Raw genomic sequence first — 21,269 nt, 5'->3', positions numbered from 1 at the left:
ACACTGCGTTCATCCTTTCACATTTGGTTTTTAAAGTTTGCTACTCTTTGTTCCAAATTAACTTAAACCTTTTAGTAAGCAGACCGATTGAAGAAACATACAATTATTGAAAGAATTATATATTATTGAAAGAATGAACCAAAATAAGACATGCTCATAGCACACTGCCAGTTCAAACCAAACACACTGAATTACCACCTCAGATGTAGACTGTTTACAACGTAGGCTTTGTCTAGGAGCAACAGTGGATTAAACAACAAGAAGCGATTAGCCCAAAAAGGTTTTTCCACGATGCTTTATTAGGAAAAGAAATTGATATAACCAAATTGCTGCAACTGGTACAAACGTATTTAATTACAATGTCCTCTGGGCATAGGTCTCACAGGGCAAATTAGATCCACCCTGAGAGTTCCCCAACTTGAACACAGTTGGGGTAGGTACTCGCATATGGCTTTACAGCACAACACAAAATATGGCGTAAATATTACTTCAGTTACTACACTGAATGGAGCTCAAATATGGGTAAAAGGGAGGACCAAGGCATGCAGCAACAAAAAAGGAGTGAGGGAGGATAAGTTTCTGCATAAGACGATGGGAGGGATGTGGGTAAGGACTTCCGGCTGGCACCGTCTCCGACAGACGCTCGTTTCATTTTGCCTAACTAGCTATAGCTTCCTTTCACAGCTGGCTAAATAAGAACAAGATTAAAATCTATTCAGACTAGTCATTACAACTCTATTAATAGCAGATACAAGAGCGTAGAATGAACACCAGTGTAGATATAAGGGGAGTTCAAGTCCCTCTGAAATCAGTATGCAAGTGTTATCCGCAGATCTATTACGGAGACATGCGAAGCTGTTTCCAGATACCAGATTAATAAATGTATCTGTTAAACCAAACAGTTGCATCCATTCATCACCACGCACAACACAACAGTGCAACTGGAGAGGATGTGATCTTTCTGAACCCAAATACAGCAGCCGGCAGGGAGACCCAACCGAGCAGAACCCTGTTATTTGATAGAGGTCCTGCAACAGGGCAGCAGGGAAACCCTCTGCAAGAGGGGAGGACCCCAGGGGCAAATACAAGCTGTACTGTAATTGATCTCACCACAAAAATAGAGCCTAAATGAATGTAAGCGGTGGTTACAGACTTAAAAAACAAAACCAAAACCAAACTAAATCACCTAAGGTGGAGTTAGGTCAAAGTTAGGCATACTAAAATCTCTGACTAAAAACTGTATGCTAAAAACTAAGCTGTCTCTGCTTAGCTGTCACCTAAAAAATGAATTCCCCAAATGCCTTCCCCTGTGTGGCTTTGAAGTTCCCCAGATATTCAAATTTGTATCCCAGGAATACCACGGCAGGGCTGAGCACCTAGGCATCTATCTCCCACATAAAACTCGTGCAGGACCCAGAAACCGCAAAGTTCCCCGAGGGACATGATACAAAGAGCTTTCTGGGAGCGCTTCATTCATTAGTCTACTAATGAAGATGATCTCCACCACTTCTGCAGAAACTAAAACCCCGCAAGAAACGAATTCGAGAGAGTCCAAATACCATGTTCACAGCCAGTAGTGAGGGTGAGAAGTGGTCCCTGCTTTAGAGAATGTGTCCACATTTTGCAAGTGAGTGAAAATGAGTGTTAGTCTCCAAGGAAATCATATTAAGTAGTAGACAGAGTAGAAAGGAAAGCAGCACTACACCCCAATTCTCCTAAGACATGTTGAAAAACGTGCTCTGAGAACGTAGCCAGGCGATTGAATGTCCCTCAGCTACAACTCTGTCTCCAAAGGGGAGGTAATCTTTACCCCGTAGCTCACACTGCAAGGCTGACTGCCTCCCAACGAGGACCTGCATAAAGCCTGCTAAGGCAGGGCACAGCACTCGGTCAGAGCTGGCAGGCGTACCACCGGCAAAGCCGTCCGGCTTCACAGGATAGGTGTGAAGCGCCTGTGGTCCAGGATACCGTATCAGCGGCCTGTCTGTTGGATTGCGTGTAATGTACTACAACGAAAGGAGGTCATCACAGGATACCTTACCGAACGCAGACAAGTTTAGTACAAATACAACGTCTTGTAACGAGAAGCATCAGAAAAACTTAATACTAATAAAGCAGTGGCACAAGGACTGGGTAAATGATGCAAAGCCTTCATCGCTGGCCTTCAGAGATAATAAAAGGATACCCCAGCACACCTCGCCACTGAGACCACAGGGCATGAATACCATTACATTACACAAGCCCAACTATCAGCAATTCCCTTTCTAGACTCTCTGCATGACTGGCATCTTTCCTCACCAGGTTCCCCATAACCTTTCCTTTTAGAGGGATTTTTCACCTTCTTAAAAGGACCTATTAATGTTAATTGGATCAATAAAAGCCAGTTACTCTGCTCTCTCTTGAAGCATATCTTCCTTCTCCCTCGTGAGCTGGATAAGACACTTGGGGTGGTAGGTTCGGGGTACTCGTTTCATCAGGAAGATGGAGGTAGTAAGTGCTCCCTTTGTGTATACAGGATTGAGGTTGAGTTATTTGTGCTCACAACTGGGTCTGAAGTTGCTTTGGGGTTTTTCCTGGTGTACCTAAGTTAGTTTTAATTCCTCTCTTTAAATATCGGGGGGCGGGAGTTCAGGTTGTGCTTGTTAGAGAGGTTTGTTAGCTAGCGCAAGGTGATCTGAGGCTAGTTTCACATACTCTACGTGACATGTCCCTAACCTGATCTGTCTGGTAAATATGCGCCCTTGCGTTAGCTTAACCTTCAGTGTTAGGCTGCCTCGCCTGCATAATCCTAGCCATAAGGAGCCCCGAGTGGCTGAAAGCGTGCAGCTGAAGCAAGCCGTCAGGGAAGCTCACGTGGGAAGCGGGGAACGTCTGTGGCAGGGATTATCTCCATCTGGTAGGAGGCCTTTTTTTTCTGCTTCCTAGCACTTCTGTGGACAGAAATCAGGGAGAAAAATCAATTTTTCTCCTCCTACATCTCAAATGCCGTTCCCAGGGGGTCTTACGGCCTGCAACTTGGCTTTTCTTCCCTGTAAGGAAAAGGGCAAATGGATCCTTGCTGTAGGCACTTTGGACAGAAATAATTTTTAAAATAGCAAGTTGAACGAAATCTTAACTTCTGCAGGCTTCTGTAAAATCTTGAGGTTTGTTTTTAAACTTCAAAAAAACCCAAACCCTCTTATCTTCTTGCTTGCTGAAGGAGAGCATAAACAACTAATGCTTCAAATAGACAGAGGCACCAGACAGTTACATAAAAACAACCCGCCAGATTCCTGCATGTAGGAGTGTCTGCTCTCAATTCGGTCCTGCCTCTCTGCGCGTGTGCCTGGAAGTAGGTCTCCCTTCCCTGAAGCAGGAGCAGCTAGCACAAAATGCCCGAACTGAAACTCGGGCACTGAAGGCATTGACCACCTGGCCTTAGGCTGCCTGGAGGCTTGAGCAAAGGGTCCTTTGTAACCCAGGGACCAAGTATTTGGGGTCAGCCGTAGGAGCAGAAGAGCCACAAAGTTTTAAACCTTTACTATTTCAGTAAACAGCTGAAAAAAAACTTGAAGAGGAGCTCTAGGGATCGGCATGTACCCTCCTGTCTTAGACCTCTGAGTATTTCAGTTGTTGTAGACCTGAAGAAAGTGGAAAAGTTATGGCAAGGAGAGTATCCTCACGACAACTTTATGCTCAGCTTTTTCTCCCATTAAACGTCTGTCTGTAAGAGTTCTCATCACGCTTGAGACCCTTTGATATCATGGTAAAGGAAATACATACATTAACGCCTGCTAAAATGGTGGTTTTGTGATTGGTAAAGCACATGACAGATCGAGCTAGTCTTCTCTCTAAAGAGCTATTCAGCCATTGAAGGGCCAAGGTTTCTCCCTGAGCTTGTTGCATACTCACAGATGACTCGGGTGTCTCTCAGATAACCAAGATCTATGGTGTTCCAGAATAGCACAATGAATTGTTACTTTTCTGGAGTTGAAAGAGGTAGATTAACTGAGAACATCTCCAGCTGAGCTCTGAAGTTAAATAGCTAGCCTGCTTTTTTTTCTGAGGTAGAAATAACAACGCTGTACTGAAAATGGCACCTAAAAAAAAAGGGGGGGGGGGGGGGGCTAAGGCTTCATTTGAGGGAAATACAGGCAGGGATTTGAAGTGCCCAAGCTGAGGACATCTGCACTGCACTGATTAAACATTACACTCAGAATCAAATTCATGATGAACAGTTTTTAACCATAGTTCATGAAATATCCAGTGAGAGAAATGTGTCTGAGGCAGGGTTGCCCTTGGTAATCACGTATCTCTTGCATAAGACAGAGGTAAAAATAAAAAACAGTGCACGTGTGTGGAGTCGTCGGCTGTGCTGGCACTTCCCCGCCCCCAGTATCATGAAGAGTAGATGCGACTTCACCCTCGTTCAAACGGCACTGGGCAGCCTCGTGTCTTTGCTAATGCAGTGTAATAGCTCCTCATCCCAAGCCCAGGACGTAATCTCCTTCAGGCTGCTTCTGAGGGCGCTTTGTGCCCTAAGTCAATTAACGTTATTGGAGAAGGCTTCAACCGGCAGGGTGGCGGATCTACAGCAACTCGAGTAAAAGGCGAGGCAGAGCTAGGCTCGGTACAGGAATGGGACCTGGCAATAAGTAACCCTTCTTAATAAATGAGTTGGGGCGCTCGACGGTTTCTGGCAACCACCACTCCCACTGGTGATGCCACCGAGCGCCGACACCCCGTCCCCTGCCCGCCCGGCTGCGGCCGCCGCTCTTTCCCTGAAGCAACAGCCGGGTCTCTCCCTCCCCAGAAGGCCCTGGGCGGCGGGGGGGGGGCCTGCAGGACCCGGCCCTCACGCTTCGGTGTGCGGGGAGGCGGGTGTGGGCCGGGCGGATGTGGGGCAGGGCGGCCGCGGGCGCGCAGGGGCGTGCGGCTGATGGAGGGCCGGCACCGCGGCCTGCGGGCAGGGCCGCCCGCGGCCTGAGGCGACGACGGGGCGGCTGCCCCTCTGGCGGCAGTTTCGGCTCTCAGCCCGCTCCAGGTACGCTCGTTTTTTATTTTATTTCAGAGTTTAGCTCTTGGAGGGCGAGAGCCGCTGTCGGGGACTCGCTGTCGTCTCCCCCGCCCGGCAGCAGCCGGCACGCCCGAATGCCCGCCCTGATCGCGGGCGGCCCGCTCCTCCGCGGGAAGCGCCCCGCGCCACCCCAGGCAGCACCGGCGCCGGGGGAGCGCGTCCCTGGGCCGGGACATGCGGAGACTGCGCCTCCGTCCCCCTGAAATAACGGCGGAGGGCGGAAGGGGGCCGGGCCGGGCAGTTCGACCGGGGGACGCCAGGCGGAGTCCTGGCGTTGGCCGGCGGCGCTGGGGCCGGCCGCGGCCACTACAGCCGGGGCAGGCGGAGCCCCCCGCTCCGGGGGCCGCCGCCCGGGACTCAGCGCCCCGCCGCCGCCGCTCTCCCGGGCCGTCCCTATTCCCCCCCAACCCGGGCGCCTGTCCCTGTAAATAGGGGCGGGCCTCTCCCGCACTCCGCATCGTGAGGCCGGCACCGCCATTGGTTGTCGCTGGGGGAGATCGGCCCGCCCCCGCCCGCAGCCATTGGCTAGGGGCGAGGCTGGGGTTCCCGGATGCAGGCACGTTCGGCGGTTATAAAGCGCCGGGGGAAGGCGGGAGCGGACGCAGTTTGAATCGCGGCGGGTCGGGGCAGGTCGGTGTTGTCGCCCGGGCTCCGTGCGTGCGGGACGCTCTCTTCCTCTGCCTGCTCCTGCGCGGCGCTGCGGTCCGGTTCGCGATGGTGAGGAGCCGCGGGAGCCGCTCGGGTGGGGGCGGGCGGGCGGGCGGCCGCGCTGCCGGGGGGTGGCAGGGATTAAGGTGATGCGGCTGCCGGCGTGAGGTGGGAGCGCGCGCGGTGGGGGGGAGCGCGGGTGGCGCGCGCCGGTAGGCGCGTTACCTGCCGGTGGGGGGGGTCGGGGTCGCACGCGCACTAGTGCCGCCGGGGAGAGGGAGTGGCGGCCGCGCATGCGCCCGGGGAGCGGCCCGTGCCGCTAGGTGTAGCGGGCAGCGCGCACGCGCTTTGGCGTCGCGCGTGCCGCCCTGCGGGAGGGAAGGGCGGGGGAGGAGGCGAGCGCATGCGCGGGCGGGGCGCTGCCGCCGCGCGGTGCCTGCGCGGGCGCTTGGTCGCCATCCCTCGCAGGTACAGTGCCTTCGGGGGGGGTGGCGGGCCCAGCGCCAGCGGCGGGTGCGTCAGCTCTCACACACCTCTCCTCTCCGCTAGGCTGGCGGTAAAGCTGGGAAGGACTCTGGAAAGACCAAGACCAAAGCAGTGTCCCGTTCTCAGCGGGCTGGATTGCAGGTGAGCAGGGACTGGGGCATGGGTGAATGAAAGTCAGGTTGGCCTTCCGTCTCTTGGTTGGTTGTACCTTGTGAAACCTGCACGGTCTGCTGTCTTGTCTGTTGTCCAGAATGGTGTAAGGATCTGTTTGATCCTTGAGTGTGTTAGTGTCTGGTTTGACTATTTTTAGACCTTTTGCATCTGTGCGGGAAGGAAGAGAATTCCCTTGTGGCTGTTGCTACTGCTTGTGGTTAGAATTGTGAAGTTGCTGATGTGAACTTGGCATACAGTGTCCTTAGCTGGATTCTCAAGTGTTGAAATGTAGCCTGTACTTCTGCCACTGGGATTCTGTTGCCCAGCATGTGGTTTAGAGTAGTGCCTTTCTGTCTCTCTCATCACAGCCTATTCATACTAATGTTATTTTCCAGTTCCCTGTTGGCCGCATCCACAGGCACCTGAAGTCTAGGACTACCAGCCATGGGCGTGTAGGAGCCACAGCTGCTGTCTATAGCGCTGCGATCCTGGAGTACTTGACAGCTGAGGTAAAGTTCCTGCCAGGGGTGCAAGCAAGTTGGTCAACTCCAGAATGGCATAATGACCAGAGCCTGCTGTATTTTGCCAATTCGGACTGGGCTGTGAACTCTTCACTTTGAGCCAGTTTTAAGTGCTTGCATCCTCAGGAGACCATGAAATATGCATGGGACCGTTTGCTCTGCGTTTTGTGCAGATCAAATCACTGTGACTTACAGGAAAGATGGAGGAATTAAGTATTTTTAAAACGTACCATTACAGCACGTCATATCTGCTGTAAAACACTTACTCTGTTCTTTGGAAAATTAAATGCAGAGCTCCAAAGGAGGAACCCTTTCGAAAGAGGCATTGTTTTGCTGTCTTGGCGTCACTAATAGTGTATTTGGCATAGAAAATAAAATAGCTAAGGCTGTGCATTTGGTCTCACTTGATTCGTGTAACTTGGTTTAAAAATGGTCTTGTCCTCAGGTTCTTGAGCTGGCAGGAAACGCATCCAAAGACTTGAAGGTGAAACGTATCACTCCCCGTCACTTGCAGCTTGCAATTAGAGGAGACGAAGAATTGGACTCTCTCATTAAGGCAACAATTGCTGGTGGCGGTATGTAAATTGCTTGCTAACTGTGATGAGCTGGGTGGCCAGAACTCTTAACAGACTAGGGGTTGCTTTATGCTGTCATTTTATTTGAAGTGCAAAGCTTAGAAGAATTGTTGAAGAGAAATAACATGGTCTTAATTGTTGCTCTTTCTTAGGTGTAATACCGCATATCCACAAGTCTCTCATTGGAAAGAAAGGACAACAGAAAACTGTTTAAAGGATGCCAGGATTCCTTGTTATCTCAGGACTCTAAGTACTTAATTGTCCAGTGTTGGTGATTCCAGTGGACTGTATCTGTGAAACACAATTTTGCCTTTTTGTAACTTTGAGAAGCTAAAGCTCCCTTGAGCTTTCTAACAAACCAAATTTCTGCATTGAAGTCTTAACCGTATTTAAGTGTTACCATGGCTTCAAAGAAGCTATTGTATTTGTAGTGGGTTTTGATTGAGCTGACTGTTTTTAGATTGGTTTGATTAAGTAAAGGACATGTTTGGTTTTGTACAGACTTTTCATCCACTAGAGTGGAAATATTCAATAAATGTTATATCAAGACTGATTGTCTCTTGTCCACTAACTGAAAAATACTTGGTCTTGACGAGTTGTTCCAAGAACGTGCACCTCTGACAATCCTACCGGCTGTGACACACAGTCCTAGAATACTGCACTCGGTGAATACCGTCAAGTGAGATGGCACACGGGTTTTGTCCTGCAAAGTTACATTCTTGCTAAGCAAGCCTGCTGTGCGGTGCGACAGTTGCCTTTAGCCGGGCAGATGTAAGGCTGGTGCTACTTAGGGCCAGTTTTACTTGATGTCGGCCTTCATAGAGGAAAGGGATCTATCGTGGAGGAGGAAGAAGGTAAGCTGAATGGATATTGAAAATCCACAACTTCAGTTGATTTTCTTTATGGTAGAGCCTGACCCCTCTCGCTGTTCTTCTTGTAAAAGATGGGGGGAGAGACAGCCATAAAAGCAAGGGCTGTACTGCAGCAGCCTCCACTGGTTCATAGGGTATGAACTTTGAGGAAGAGTCTAAGACCTGCTTCCAAGGTAGCAGTCAAATAGCTCTGTCTTGTGTGGCTTTTTCATGGGTGGGCTTTTACCTCTGCTGGCTGTGGGGGTCTGAATTTGAAAGCACTTGCTTTCTGTTAGCCTGAAGCCCCGTAGCGATGAGGGTTCAAACTACACAATTGGAGTTTAAGGACTGGAGTGTTAAAGTTAGGGTTTTAACTTCGGCCATACAGTGGCAGTGGATTAGAGGGGGTTCTGGTCCCATCTCCTTCAGCTGTGCTTCTCCAGCTCTCTGCAGGTTCACTTTCTACGGTGAAGGCCTGCTTGTTGCTGTGGTAAGGGAAACCTCAGGCTTTTGGTGAGGCAAAAAGTGCTGTCAAGACTGGGTCCTGTGGCTGGGGGCAGCCAGCTCCAGGCCTTCCAGAACTGCTCCTCCAGCAGTGAAATACTTCAAATAAAGATGCTTCTGCATTGAGCAGGCTAACCTGTTTCTATGACCTCTTTCAGGTAATAATCTCTGCTGCAGCACTGTAGCTGGAAGGTGCTGACCTAGATCGTAAATGTTGGGTAGAGCTCTGGAGCTGCGGTGCTTCACTGGAGCAGCACCGGAGTGCTTTCTTCCCATCTGGCAGGATGTAAATGACGTGGCTAATTATAGTGAGTAGTTACAAGGTGCTAACAAGTACTTTAAAGCATAGTTAATGCACTGTAAATGACAATGCGTGGGCTCCTCTCACTTCTGTACGGGCTCCAGAAAGGCCGCGGCAGGCTGGGCCGGTGCGGCGCTCCCCGGGCCGCAGTGCAGCGCTAGCACACAGCTGCCCGCCCGGTATTTTTCCATCGCGGCCGGCTCCCTCGGGTTGCTGCCAGGCGGCGGCGGGGGCGTGCGGGTGAGCGACGGCGCTCCCGGCCGGGACGAGCCCGGCGCTGGCTGCGGCGCGGCCCCTTGCCGGGGCAGCTGTCGGAGCCCCGGGGCTGGCGGCGGGCGGGCGGGGCGCCCCCGGGCGCGGGCGGCGGCGCATGCGCGGCGGCGCCCCGGAAGCAGGCGGCGGGCCGGGCGGGCTGCTGGGGCCGAGCGCCGCGCTGGGGCTGCGGGTACCGCCGGCGCGGAGCGGTGCGGCAGGATGAACCTTGCGGAGTGAGGGGAGCCCCCTCCTGCCCGCTCCGCTCCGCTCCTCTCCTCTCCTCTCTCCGCCCCTCTGCCCCGCCCGGCTCCGCTCTGGCTTCAGGCCCCTTCTCTCTGCGCTGCGGCGGGCGGAGGCGGCGGAAGGAGAAGCCCATGGAGGGGAACCGGGACGAGGCCGAGAAGTGCATCGCGATCGCGCGGGAGGCGCTGGAGGCCGGCAACCGCGACCGCGCCCTCCGCTTCCTCGGCAAGGCCCAGAAGCTCTACCCGACCGAGACGGCCCGAGGTGAAGCCCGGCCCCCTCCCCGCGCCCGGCGCCCTGTCGGCCCTGCTGCCGCGGCCGCCCCTTCTCCCCTCTCCCGCATGTCCTCTGCCCTGCTCCGTCGGGACGAGGCGGGACCGCGGGAGGGAGGGCGGGGGGGTCTCCTCACCCCGGGGCGGCCGTTAGCCCGCGCGGCGGGCCCCCGCAGGCTGAGGCGCTGAGGCGAGGGGGACCCAGCGGTGCGTCCTCCGCGCCGTGCGGGGACGGCGCTGCCCCTAAACCAGCCCGGGCTGGGGTCCCTGGCGGTGTGCGGGACTCGGCTGGGAAAAAAGGCCGAAGCGACGGTTAAAGTGCCCCGGAGGAGGGCTTAGGGCAGGTGGATTTCCACCGTCGACGCATGCCTCTGGCGTCAGGCGGTGGGGAGGAGTGGGGTTACCCCCCTCCTCCCCAAAGGGGTTCGCTCTGGGCCAGCCCAACTCGCCTGCACTTCCGCCCTCCCTTTAGCCATCAATATAAGCGTAGCCATACAGACTAGGCTTAGACCCGATTAACAGCAGAACACCTCAGGCCCCAGGCCAAGGCAGGCTGGGTTGGCTTCTCTTCTGTCGCTGTGAGTTAGTCCTCACTAACAACTTGCAATAAGAACTGCTGCTCCAGGCTGGGCAGTGTCTTCATCCTCTAACTTAATTGTGGATTGGGTTTTCTCGGTTTCGTTTCCCTTTTGGTTGTGTAGTAGCTACGTAGGAATTGCACATGGGTTTAACTTCCCTAGAGAAAATGGGATAGATGGCTCCCCCTATAACTTAATTGGCTCTTCAGACACTTCTGGGCTAAAACTTGAAAAATAATTAGCATCTCTCTAGCAACAGATGTTTAGAAATGATTTTTTAAAAGGAATAATAATAAGGTTTCAATGTATGCAGAGCTGTTACCTGTCTTGGAGTCTTTCTGTCACACAGTGTCAGAAGTCGGCTCGAAATACCTTTGAACGCAGCAGTGACTTGTTGCGTTCCTCTGGTTCTCGCTTATGTTGTCTATGCCATGGCAGGAATAGGAAAGACTTCAGTGCTCTGTGCTGACTTAAAGGCCTTAGCATTTACCATTTTTGGAACATGACTTTGGGGTGAAATCTTGACTGGAAGTGTTTTGTGCTGTATTTTATTCTGTAGTGAAGCCTTTAAGTCAGGTGAGCAGATTCAGTGAACGTTTTCCGTCCTCTCTTACCTCCTGACTACTTTTTATGTGCAAACAATAAGCGATGGTCTCATCAGCGCTGTTCTTTTTTATAGTATATAGTTTTTTGGGTGTGAGTTGTTTTTTTTCCTGCAAGACAGGATGGATGTTGCTGGCAAATCACCTGGAAGAAGGTAACCATTGCTTTGGATCAAGAACATGCCACTGTTTATATTCTTGCCACGTTAGATACATCTCTGAAATAAAAAGAAGCAGAAGTTTGCCATGTTTCCCTAAATTTCTGTGGCTTAAGAAGACGACATGCATGAAAATTTCAGCTTTTTGGAAGCTGTGTTGGTCAATAGGCAGAAAGGCTGAGGGTTTCAGTTCAGCTTCTTCCACCAAAGAGAGTGAATAGCTTTGTCTGCTTCACATAGCTTATTACCATCTTACACCTCCAAGATAAGAGGAGTTACAGTAGCTCTCAGGAAAAAAAAAAGATATCTCCATCTGATTTATGTTTTGAGTGTTTGGGTTTTTTTTTCTTTTAAGTAGGGCTGCTACTACATAACCACCATTGTAAAATATTCAGTGCAAGAAATAGATGGCTAATTAGGCTATTGTCTGTAGGACACTCATTTTATTCACTGTGGAAATAGCAAAGTATGTCACAAATGAGGTACAGATCTGGTGAAAAGAAGATGGTCTTGTGGTTATGGTAGTGGACTGTAATCTGGGGAATTGTGTGCTGAAGCTAAATGCTTCACAGAATTTTTCTGTGATCGTAAATAAGTCACTTCACTCGGTTTCCATTAGTGACAGCTAATTGTTTGTGCTTCGTTTTTCAGGTATTCAGCTTGAAACAAGGGCCTGATTTGTGGAACTGGTGGGCAGTTAAGGCTCCATCTGAAGCTAGTGGGAATTGCAGATGCCCTAATACCACTGAAAAAAATCAGGCCCTAGGCCTGATTTGAACTAGGTACTTAGAAATTAGGGGACTCTGTAAACTTGTAATATTTCTGTGCTTCAGTTTTCTAGCTGTGGAGGTTGGTAATTCTTTTCAACTCGTCCCATTTCCTCCCAAAACAACACCAACTCATTGAATTATTTTCTTTTTTTAAAGTTTGAGGCACTTAAATAGCCCTGTTAAGATTGCAGTAAGCTGCAAGGACACAGAATGTCCTGTTTTCAGGACAGGAACTGGAAGGTGTGCAATAAATTAGAACTGGAATTTTACACTGGTGAAGAACAAACAAAATTACGGCTTCATTATCTCACTGTCATCTTTCAGATAAATTAAGCAGGGGGTCCACTTGGAAAAAAAACCCAGTAATTCATTAGATAATTAAAAATGTGCCATAGCACATACCCAAGAGAAGGAAACAGTTAAGGCTTTGTGACCTCTCAGTTCTAACACAAATTCTTACTTTACAGTCATAATGTGTTGGGTTTATATGGTGGTAGGACAATATGGTGCAGCCCCAGTTGTCACTGTGCTCACTTATTTTCTCTTTGGGGTATGTATTAGAGGGTAGTTGGTACCAATTTGTCACTGAAGTCACGAATGCTTCATAGGTTGTATCTTTAGTATCATTTTGGGAACAATTGCCCACCATTTCACAAATGATGCTCCATCAGTGATAAAAGCAATGAGGACGGTAGCACTGAATCTTTTACGGATGGGAGCTTCCTCCTCCCGATGTTATAGCAGACTGTAAAAGGACAGAGAGCAGGTTTTACCTATTGTCTCTGAAACAATACTATGTGTGGTTTGATTTTGGCGACATTTGCATTTAAAGTGCATTCAGCACTAGTTCAGTCATCAGTGAAGTTTAGTTTTGCTAAACAAAGCTTCTGCCTGAATTACGCTGACTACAGCAGTGCTATTTTAAGGCTTTACTAGCGTGAAATGTAAGGTCAGTGCTTATTTAATGTTACTTAGCTAATGACTTCATAGTAGCAGTGTTCATGTTGACGTCACTCTTTGCTAGAAAATTGTTTTTCAATTTAGCTGTTCAAAATAGTTTGATTATGATTTTTGCTAATGATTCATCTTGCAACTGAATGGAAACTAATTGCTTGTCTGGAAAAGATTTGTAAGAGTGGATTTAAAGATAACAAAAGACAAGATCTCCTTTTCAAACTTAGGTGCTGTTCTTTTTAGAGTTGAAGGCAGAAAATGACGTAAGGACAGCTTTATTTTTCAGTGCTTCTTAAGATTTTCTAGTACTATTTCTGATGCTGCCTGTAGAAACAAACTTTTCTTTTCAGGAGTATGTGAGCTTAGTTTTTTAGGGTGTTGTGTTAGTATGAATTCTGAATTCAACAGTTCTTCCATTAGTGAAAGTGGGGGCCATGTTCAGTGCGTAATGGAATCAAGTGAGGATCTTTCATTCAGCAGCAGGTAACAGTACACACAAGAGAGCCTTCAGACACATTTGGAGATAAGATTCGTTGTCTTACCTGCTAACAAATAAGTCTTTGGTTCCTTGTATGTCCTATTTTAAAATACCTAGATGCACAGTGAAAGTTTTCTTTAGTACACTGTTAGTACTACAGTTCTAACAGCTGGTTTTGCCACCAGCAGCTCATGGAAGAGTCGAAGTTGTTTCTGAATGTCTGAACTGTATCTTTTATTTGAAGAAAACAATGGCCCCAGACCCTTTGTACGGTTTTCTTTTTCAATGTAGAACAATAGCATGCTTGTATATGCTGTGTTCTGCTATCTTAAGAAGTTAACACTTACAGGTTTGATTTTTTTTTTTTTCTTTGCAAGCATCCTGCACTGTCTTCTTAGCAGTGCAGCTCCATTATGGGGATGGGAGGTCTGAGAAGGTCGTTAGGAAGTAGTAATGTTGAAAGTATAGTGCAGCCAAACCAATTCATGAAAAGACTTACCAGCTAAGTTTGCTGTGAAAGAGACGCCGGGCATTAAAAATGCAAACTGTTGTCTACACCTGTGTTTCTACCATTATTGCTATTACTGATTTTGCACAAGCATTAGTGCAGGGATGGGGAATTTCTAGAGCAGTACCAATGTAAAGGCAAGATTTGCAAAACTGTCAAGTAAGCATTATTTCTAGAGGGTAAGTCAGGGTCACATGTTTGATAGGATCCCACATGATACCATTATTAAATATCTAACATCACAGAACAGAAAAATAATAATTTTGTTTTCTGTTATCGCTTGTCTGGAGCACACTTGGACTGAAAATGCTTTATTCTGAGGGCACTGTCTGTTCAAATCTCTGTTGTTGATTAGTTCTTAGCCTGCAGACACAGTCACCTTGTTGGAGTTGTTATTACTTCATTTACCACAGAACTTTAAATGCCATAACGGATGATATTAGAATAAACTGTTGCAAATATTTGGATATGTGCTTCAGCTATAATCCATAATGCAACTATAGCTCTCCTGTTTTCAAGAACTTAATTTCATTTGTAGGGAAAACATCTTCTCGGTATACAACTCAGCATCTAAACGTTAGCCTTTTCTTTATTTCTGCAGTAAAAAGCCTGATCTGATCAATTGATGAATCTTGCTGAGGCAGGCACGAGCACAGGACCAGCACTGAAGTCAGCTGACTTTCTTGTTCAGGCCGAGTGTAGCTATTCATCTGCAGTACTTCAGACTGCTGTGGCCAGTGGATAATAAGTGAATTAATAAGTAAAAGCAAATACTGGAGAGCTTTAAGAAGCACATTTTAGAGAAGTGGTTCTTCTCCTTTTAAACAAAGCTCCACTTTCTTTTCTTTCCTGTGCTTCTCTGAGATACAATCTATGATTTGTAGGATCCTAGTTTTCTGCTGCTCTAAGAGAGACCATGCTAGTCAGAGGAGAAATTTTTAAATTAGATTTAGGAGAAAATCCTTCAGGCTTCTTCTCCCTAGCTTCTGGAAGAAAATGTTTTTTAACAGTAAAGCTATAACATGCTTTCACAGTGAGTGGGACATTTTTCTTTGGGAATTTTTATTAGGGCATTTTTTATGCAGATAGTAACTCTCAGTTGTTTATGAAACAAATTTGGCCTATGTAGTTTGCCATCTTGCTCTGAAGAGATCTCTTTTCAGGAAAGATAGACTATTGAATAATCTTTGATCCACATTATGCTTCGTGTGCAGTCCCTTAAGTTAGAATGGTACTGTTTCTGATTTATTGGTAAGACAGATACCCCCAAAATACAGGCTTATATCCAGAAAGAAAATTTAGTGTCTGATGATTTATTAAAACTGCTAAATTTGAGATCTGTTGGAACATGGAAGGAAAGAGGATTTCAAGATCTAGCAAAAGCGTGCTGGTTTTCAAGATCCAGGTCTCAAGAGTTGGGTGTAGCTGGTTGGTCCTGGCTTCTCTGTGGCGTTTAACAGTAGTTTGAATTTCAGCTGGTATTGCCTGGAAGGGGTATAGAGCATCAGTTTGTGGCCACTAATGGCTCAGGTTACAAATAATTATGTACTGTAGCAACTGAAATGTGCTGGAGATGGGCTTGGTCTCTGTATGGAATAATTTGCAGGTTCTTTAGAGTGTTAGGTTAGTTGTTCTTTTCTATTTATGGTTGCTTATAAAGGTATTCTGATGTTTTCACCCCAAAGAATGGGTTCAGTGCCTCTAAAAAACACCTTAATTTCTATTAAGGACCTGGACAAATTCTCTCCAGTATTAAATTACCTTGGCAGAGGTGGAGGGGAGTCCAGCCACTAATTTTGAGACACTTTTCCATAGTTTTGCCACGAAAAGGAGTTGCTAGACTGGCTTCAGAAACGTTTGTGGTAAAGTGGTGATCAATAAGGAAGGAGGATGTAGCAGCTAGTCTTTTACAATGTGGTGCTCCCATTTAAGATACTTGAGAGCCCCGACTTAATCGCTAATGCCTATAATGATACTATGATATACTGTTGTTTTATAGTTTTGTTGGAAGCTATTATGAAGAATGGAAGTACTGCTGGGGGAGGCGCTTACTGCCGAAAACCAGCCAGTAGCAATGATCAAAGTAAGCCAAATAGCACAAAGGAGAGCAATGCATCTGCTGCAGGTGAAAGTGGAAAAGGCTACACCAAAGACCAAATGGAAGGAGTATTCAGGTACGGCCTTGCTTAAATACATGACTGCTTTTCATTCTGTGTATTATGTACTTATGCTTTCAGCTCTAGCATCTAAAGAAGCCACAGAAAATTCAAGGTTAGCTGAGAGGGTTTACTTGTACTGAACTGTGACTAAAAGGAAGAGGAGAGTTTTGCTGTGTTTAAACACAGTATGAGCCACTGTCACTTCCTGCGAGAAAGAAGATACTCATCTTTATATAAAGTAACCTTGATGGTTTAAAAAGAAAATACTCAAAATAGTTATTAAGTAGATCGCATGTTAAATGGAAGAAGTGATGAAAATTCTATAATACAACTTGCAGTACGGTGTTTCTATTCTTAAATATTTTTATACTCGTGATGTCTAAGTTTACATTACATGCTCGCTCCTAAAGTTTATTTTCAAGCAAATCTTGCAGTACAGGCTGGTCTTAGACCAGTGTTAAAACTATTCCGTTCTAGAAGTACAGGTATCTGAGAAGCACTGAAGCACATAGTCTAAGTTGCATTATAAACTCTGTCTGGACTTTGTGCAGCATGATAGTATTAAGATGGGGCGACATCAGGAAAGGAGGATGTGCGATCAGAAACAAAGATCAATAAAAATGTCTTTTTGAGGTGAGTAACTCTTAAGTCGTGTTATCATTACACACTTTTTGGCTGTAGGAGTGAGAAAAACAGTTTGATATGTGCCCTGATTTCTGCTAAAGAAATATGGATACAGCCACTCTAAGATTGCGCACCTCAAAACCTACCTGTGTTTTCAGATAAGCCTAGCCCAAATATTTGCAAGTGAGCTCAAAGAAGGGAAATCAAGAGGTCCTCGTCTCCTAGTTTGTGTAGATTGGATGAACTGTTGTGCAAAACAGAAATTTGTGTGTGAATTTTTTTGTGTGAAATGTATGTTGCTGTTGATATTATCTTGGGATCTTTTTCTGAAGTTCAATAATCTGTTCAGCTGTGCTAACAGTGAGGAAAAAGCAGCTTTTCTTTGTTGATACAGCAGCTCTGCATTCAGGCAGGTAGAGAGCAGCATCTCTGGCATGGTTATTCTCTTGGTGTTGCTATTTAGTAGAGCTTTTCATTTACCATCATCTCTGCTTAATTAATGTTATTGCCCTTCATGATACATCTAAAGTAAAACCTGAATAAGCGTATACATTTTTGGCCACCTTGAAATATTAGCTGTTAAAATGAATGCAAAATGTGTGTGTGCGCACACACGTGTGAAACAAAATATCCAGAAAAAAGTCCTCTGTAAAATGAGGCTTAGATCAAATTAAGACATGTAACACATTCTCAGAACGCTGCTACAAGGAAGGCTGTATTACTGCCAGTATTCACTCACCCGTGACGTGCCATTCTGAGCCTCAGTCTGCTTTGACATCAGGCTGCCTGCAAGTTCTTTGTTTGTTTGTTTGTTTTACCAGAAAGTAATGTTGCCTACTTCTTCTTGAGTAAAATGATGATGTAGAGCCAACTTTTCTCCGTGGTATGCTTTCATGGTATTGGGTATTGCTTCCTTGAAGGGATTCACTAGATAACAGAAAAAATTAATCCAGTTTGTTGAGATCAGGACCAGAGTTAGGGGTATTCTCGCAAGTTGCACATTGAGGATAATCTTGATGCAACATTGTTTCTCCGTACCTATTTCAACAACCTGCTTTGTGAATATAAAATTGGGGTTTTAAAAAGTACCCAGATTTTTGCAAATAAGCAATTGTAACAGCTTGCAGAACAACCCATGTTTGTTTGTATTTTACATACCACTTAGAAAGCCAGCTGTTAAAACAATATCTTGACCTCAGCTTGTGTGATGCTAGCATCCTTTAGTATAGCAGTTTATAAACCTTTGGAGGGAGACTGAATTTTGGTTTAGATGTGCAGTAATCAACAGAGCAAGTCCCCAGTTCTTGTTGGAAGTTTTGAAAAGTTTGTCATGTTGTCAGTTAGTGACATCAACACACCACTTAAAAAATTTGTGGTTAAGAATTAAAAAACGTGTGTGCCTTGCCAAGGAGAACAGGATTAAATACAGACAGTGGGCTAAAACTTAATGGAAAAATATAACACATTCAGTGATGATAGCTGAGGGAAAGTTAATGTTTAAACCACAGTGAGAATGAGCTTTCTAGTTGGAAACATGACAGACTGCATATGTTATTGCTTCAATCAGGTCCCAGACTTTTCCAATTAAATGAAAAGCACCCTCTGGGGAGGATATTCTTCAGAGTAGAGCTTGTGTGGTGGGTTGACCCTGGCGGGATACCAGGTGCCCACCAAAGCTGCTCTATCACTCCCCTCCTCAGCTGGACAGGGGAGAGAAAATATAACAAAAGGCTCATGGGTCGGGATAAGGACAGGGAGATCATTCACCAGTTACTGTCACGGGCAAAACAGACTTGACTTGGGGAAAATTAACTTAATTTATTACCTATCAAATCAGAGAAAAGTAATGAGAAATAAAAACTAAATCTTAAAACACCTTCCCCCCACCCCTCCCTTCTTCCCAGGTTTAACTTTACTCCTGAATTCTCTACCTCCTCCCTGCCAGCAGCGCAGGGGGACAGGGAATGGGGGTTGCGGTCAGTTCATCACACGTTGTCTCTGCTGCTCCTTCCTCCTCATGGGGAGGACTCCTCACGCTCTTCCCCTGCTCCAGCATGGGGTGCCTCCCACGGGAGACAGTTCTCCATGAACTTCTCCAACATGAGTCCTTCCCATGGGCTGCAGTTCTTCACGAACTGCTCCAGTATGGGTCCTTTCCACAGGGTCGCAAGTCCTGCCAGCAAACCTGCTCCAGTGTGGGCTCCTCTCTCCATGGGTCCACAGGTCCTGCCAGGAGCCTGCTCCAGCATGGGCTTCCCACGGGGTCACAGCCTCCTTCGGGCATCCACCTGCTCCAGCGTGGGGTCCTCCACGGGCTGCCGGTGGATATCTGCTCCACCATGGACCTCCATGGGCTGCAGGGGGACAGCCTGCCTCACCGTGGTCTTCATCACGGGCTGCAGGGGAATCTCTGCTCTGGCACCTGGACCACGTCCTCCCCCTCCTTCTTCACTGACCTTAGTGTCTGCAGAGCTGCTTCTCTCACGTATTCTTGCTCCTCTCGCCAGCTCCAGTTTGTTGCGCAGGGTTTCCCCCCCCCCCCCCTTCTTAAATATATTATCCCAGAGGCACTACCACCGTTGCTGATTGGCTCGGCCTTGGACAGCAGTGGGTCCATCTTGGAGCTGGCTGGCATTGGCTCTGTCAGACATCGGGGAAGCTTCTAGCAGCTTCTTACAGAAGCCACGCCTGTAGCTCCCCCTGTTACCAAAACCTGGCCATGCAAACCCAATACAGCTTCTCACCACCATATGCTTCTGCCATACCACAGTGGAATGGTTTTCAGACTTTTCGGACCTTTGAAATGCTGTGTGAAAAGAGATGGTTTAAAATAGTGTTTCATGCCTGATTTTTAATTTTTTTTCCTATAAGGAAAGAAATTTCTAGATAGCAAGGTAGCAAAATCTTCAATTTTTAATAAATTCTGAATCTTACCATGAGTTTGACTCTGTCAAACTAAGTTGTTTTGTATGCGTATGATTTGAAAGGTGGTCATAATCCTCAAGTATTCTTCCCTCTACAGTTTTTGGTTCTGTATTAGTAATTGAATATAGACTGAGAGAAAGCATTCCTGATTTAACTACACATGCCATTTCCAACCCTTTTTTATAAGCTCTAGTGAGCAGTCGGACAGGGGGACTGACTCTGAGCTCTCTGACTTAGATCACTGATCAGTGTTCCTGGAGTTGTCCAGCTATCTTGAATTTGCTTGTGACAATAGATTTAAGAAGCATAGTGAAGACACACTTGGAGCAGTATAACTAATTTAACTGCATTAATTTTCATCAGGGTTACTCTAGTAATGTGGGTAGGTATGAGTACAAACAAGCACCTCTGTGCTGGGTTCTTTTTTTTTCCACATACACAGGGGACACTGGTCACTAGCAAGCTACCATAACACTTCTGTAGAGCATTACATGGGCTTGCAAACAAGTTGCTCGACAGGGAGAAGCGTAAGATGCAATATCTTTCCACAGATTGCATAAGTGCTGGGTGATGCTCTGTTCTTTGTGGGAACGGTGCTCACTATTTCAGTGTGACAGGTTGAAGCTTGAGGTATCCAAAAGCATTTTGTTACTTTTGAATTGAAATGCTTTGAAAATACCATCTGTAGTACATGCACCTTTTTCTTAATGATGCTTATCTTGTCCTGAGGGCTGAATGAAGCTGCCTTAACACTTCAGGTGAGATACTGACAGGAGACTAGCGGAAATATGTTAGGACCCACAGTAGACTTATGTCTTTTTAGAGCAAGTGCTCTAGAAGTCTCTAGGCAATTGAAAGCTGTCTGAGCAATGTCAACTTAAGACAAGTGCATGAGAATCGTGTGCACAACAAAAAAGGGAGAATCTGCTTTTGGATTCTGTGGTCTTTGCTTTAAAGCAATTCCTTCACTGTTTGATGTAGGTTATTGGCATTTTTTGCTGCGATAAAGAAATGAAATATTTGTGTAAGAAAGAAAATTTAAACTTTTTTTTCTTCTAGTTCACTTAAAACAACTGAAGAAGTGCTGATCAGGATTACAGTTACCAGAGTTCTTAATTACTTTCAAACAAATTCTGTTCATCGTATCTGCCTACTCATACCAAGTGTGCAGACCCTTTGGAAAGGTTTTGTGGACTAGCATGAAATTAAAAAAAGAAAAAAAGGCTCTTTTGCCTGCTGTGTATTAATCTTTCCCATTTCTTTTTATGCTGTGAAGTGTGTATTATCTGTTGTCTACTACGTGATTTAAAAAAATAGTTTCGAAGATACAGATAGGTCGTACGCTTTATACAGACTCCCTTTAAATGATCTTAAAATTCATAAGCCGTAGCATATATTCCGTATTACCTTTTTGACATCTGAAAGATAACTGCCATGATTAGTAGTATGCTAAAGTTGGATTGCTGTCTTGTGAAAACTGTGGTGGAATACTGCTTTTCCTGCCCTGCCAGTGCCTGCCCCTCAGAAGAGAGCACAGGAATGAAATTTTGGATTTGGATCTTTGAGCTAGAACCAAAACAAACCAGTAGAGGCATGAGTTCTGTAGGAACCTTGCAAGGCAGGATTAAATGTCATACAGTAGTGGTCG

General features: G+C 46.6%; 2 protein-coding genes across 2 annotated transcripts in view; both read left to right on the top strand.

Annotated features, from left to right (window-relative positions):
- The first annotated feature begins 5,509 nt into the window (after positions 1-5,509).
- Positions 5,510-7,988, top strand: H2AZ1 (H2A.Z variant histone 1). Its single transcript, XM_076336805.1, has 5 exons — positions 5,510-5,773; positions 6,254-6,331; positions 6,739-6,852; positions 7,310-7,439; positions 7,592-7,988. Exons 1-5 carry the CDS (start codon positions 5,771-5,773, stop codon positions 7,651-7,653), a joined length of 387 nt encoding a protein of 128 aa, XP_076192920.1. The 5' UTR covers positions 5,510-5,770; the 3' UTR covers positions 7,654-7,988.
- Positions 7,989-9,503: 1,515 nt separating this feature from the next.
- Positions 9,504-21,269, top strand: part of DNAJB14 (DnaJ heat shock protein family (Hsp40) member B14) — a 28,841-nt gene continuing 17,075 nt past the window's right edge. Inside the window, exons 1-2 of the mRNA XM_076336799.1 lie at positions 9,504-9,857; positions 15,913-16,087. Of these exons, the coding sequence (XP_076192914.1) occupies positions 9,725-9,857; positions 15,913-16,087 (308 nt within the window). The 5' untranslated portion in view covers positions 9,504-9,724. The remainder of the gene's footprint in view (positions 9,858-15,912; positions 16,088-21,269) is intronic.

This window comes from Aptenodytes patagonicus, chromosome 4 (assembly GCF_965638725.1).
Source record: "Aptenodytes patagonicus chromosome 4, bAptPat1.pri.cur, whole genome shotgun sequence".
NCBI lineage: Eukaryota > Metazoa > Chordata > Aves > Sphenisciformes > Spheniscidae > Aptenodytes > Aptenodytes patagonicus.
This window is presented reverse-complemented; position numbering and strand designations above follow the sequence as displayed.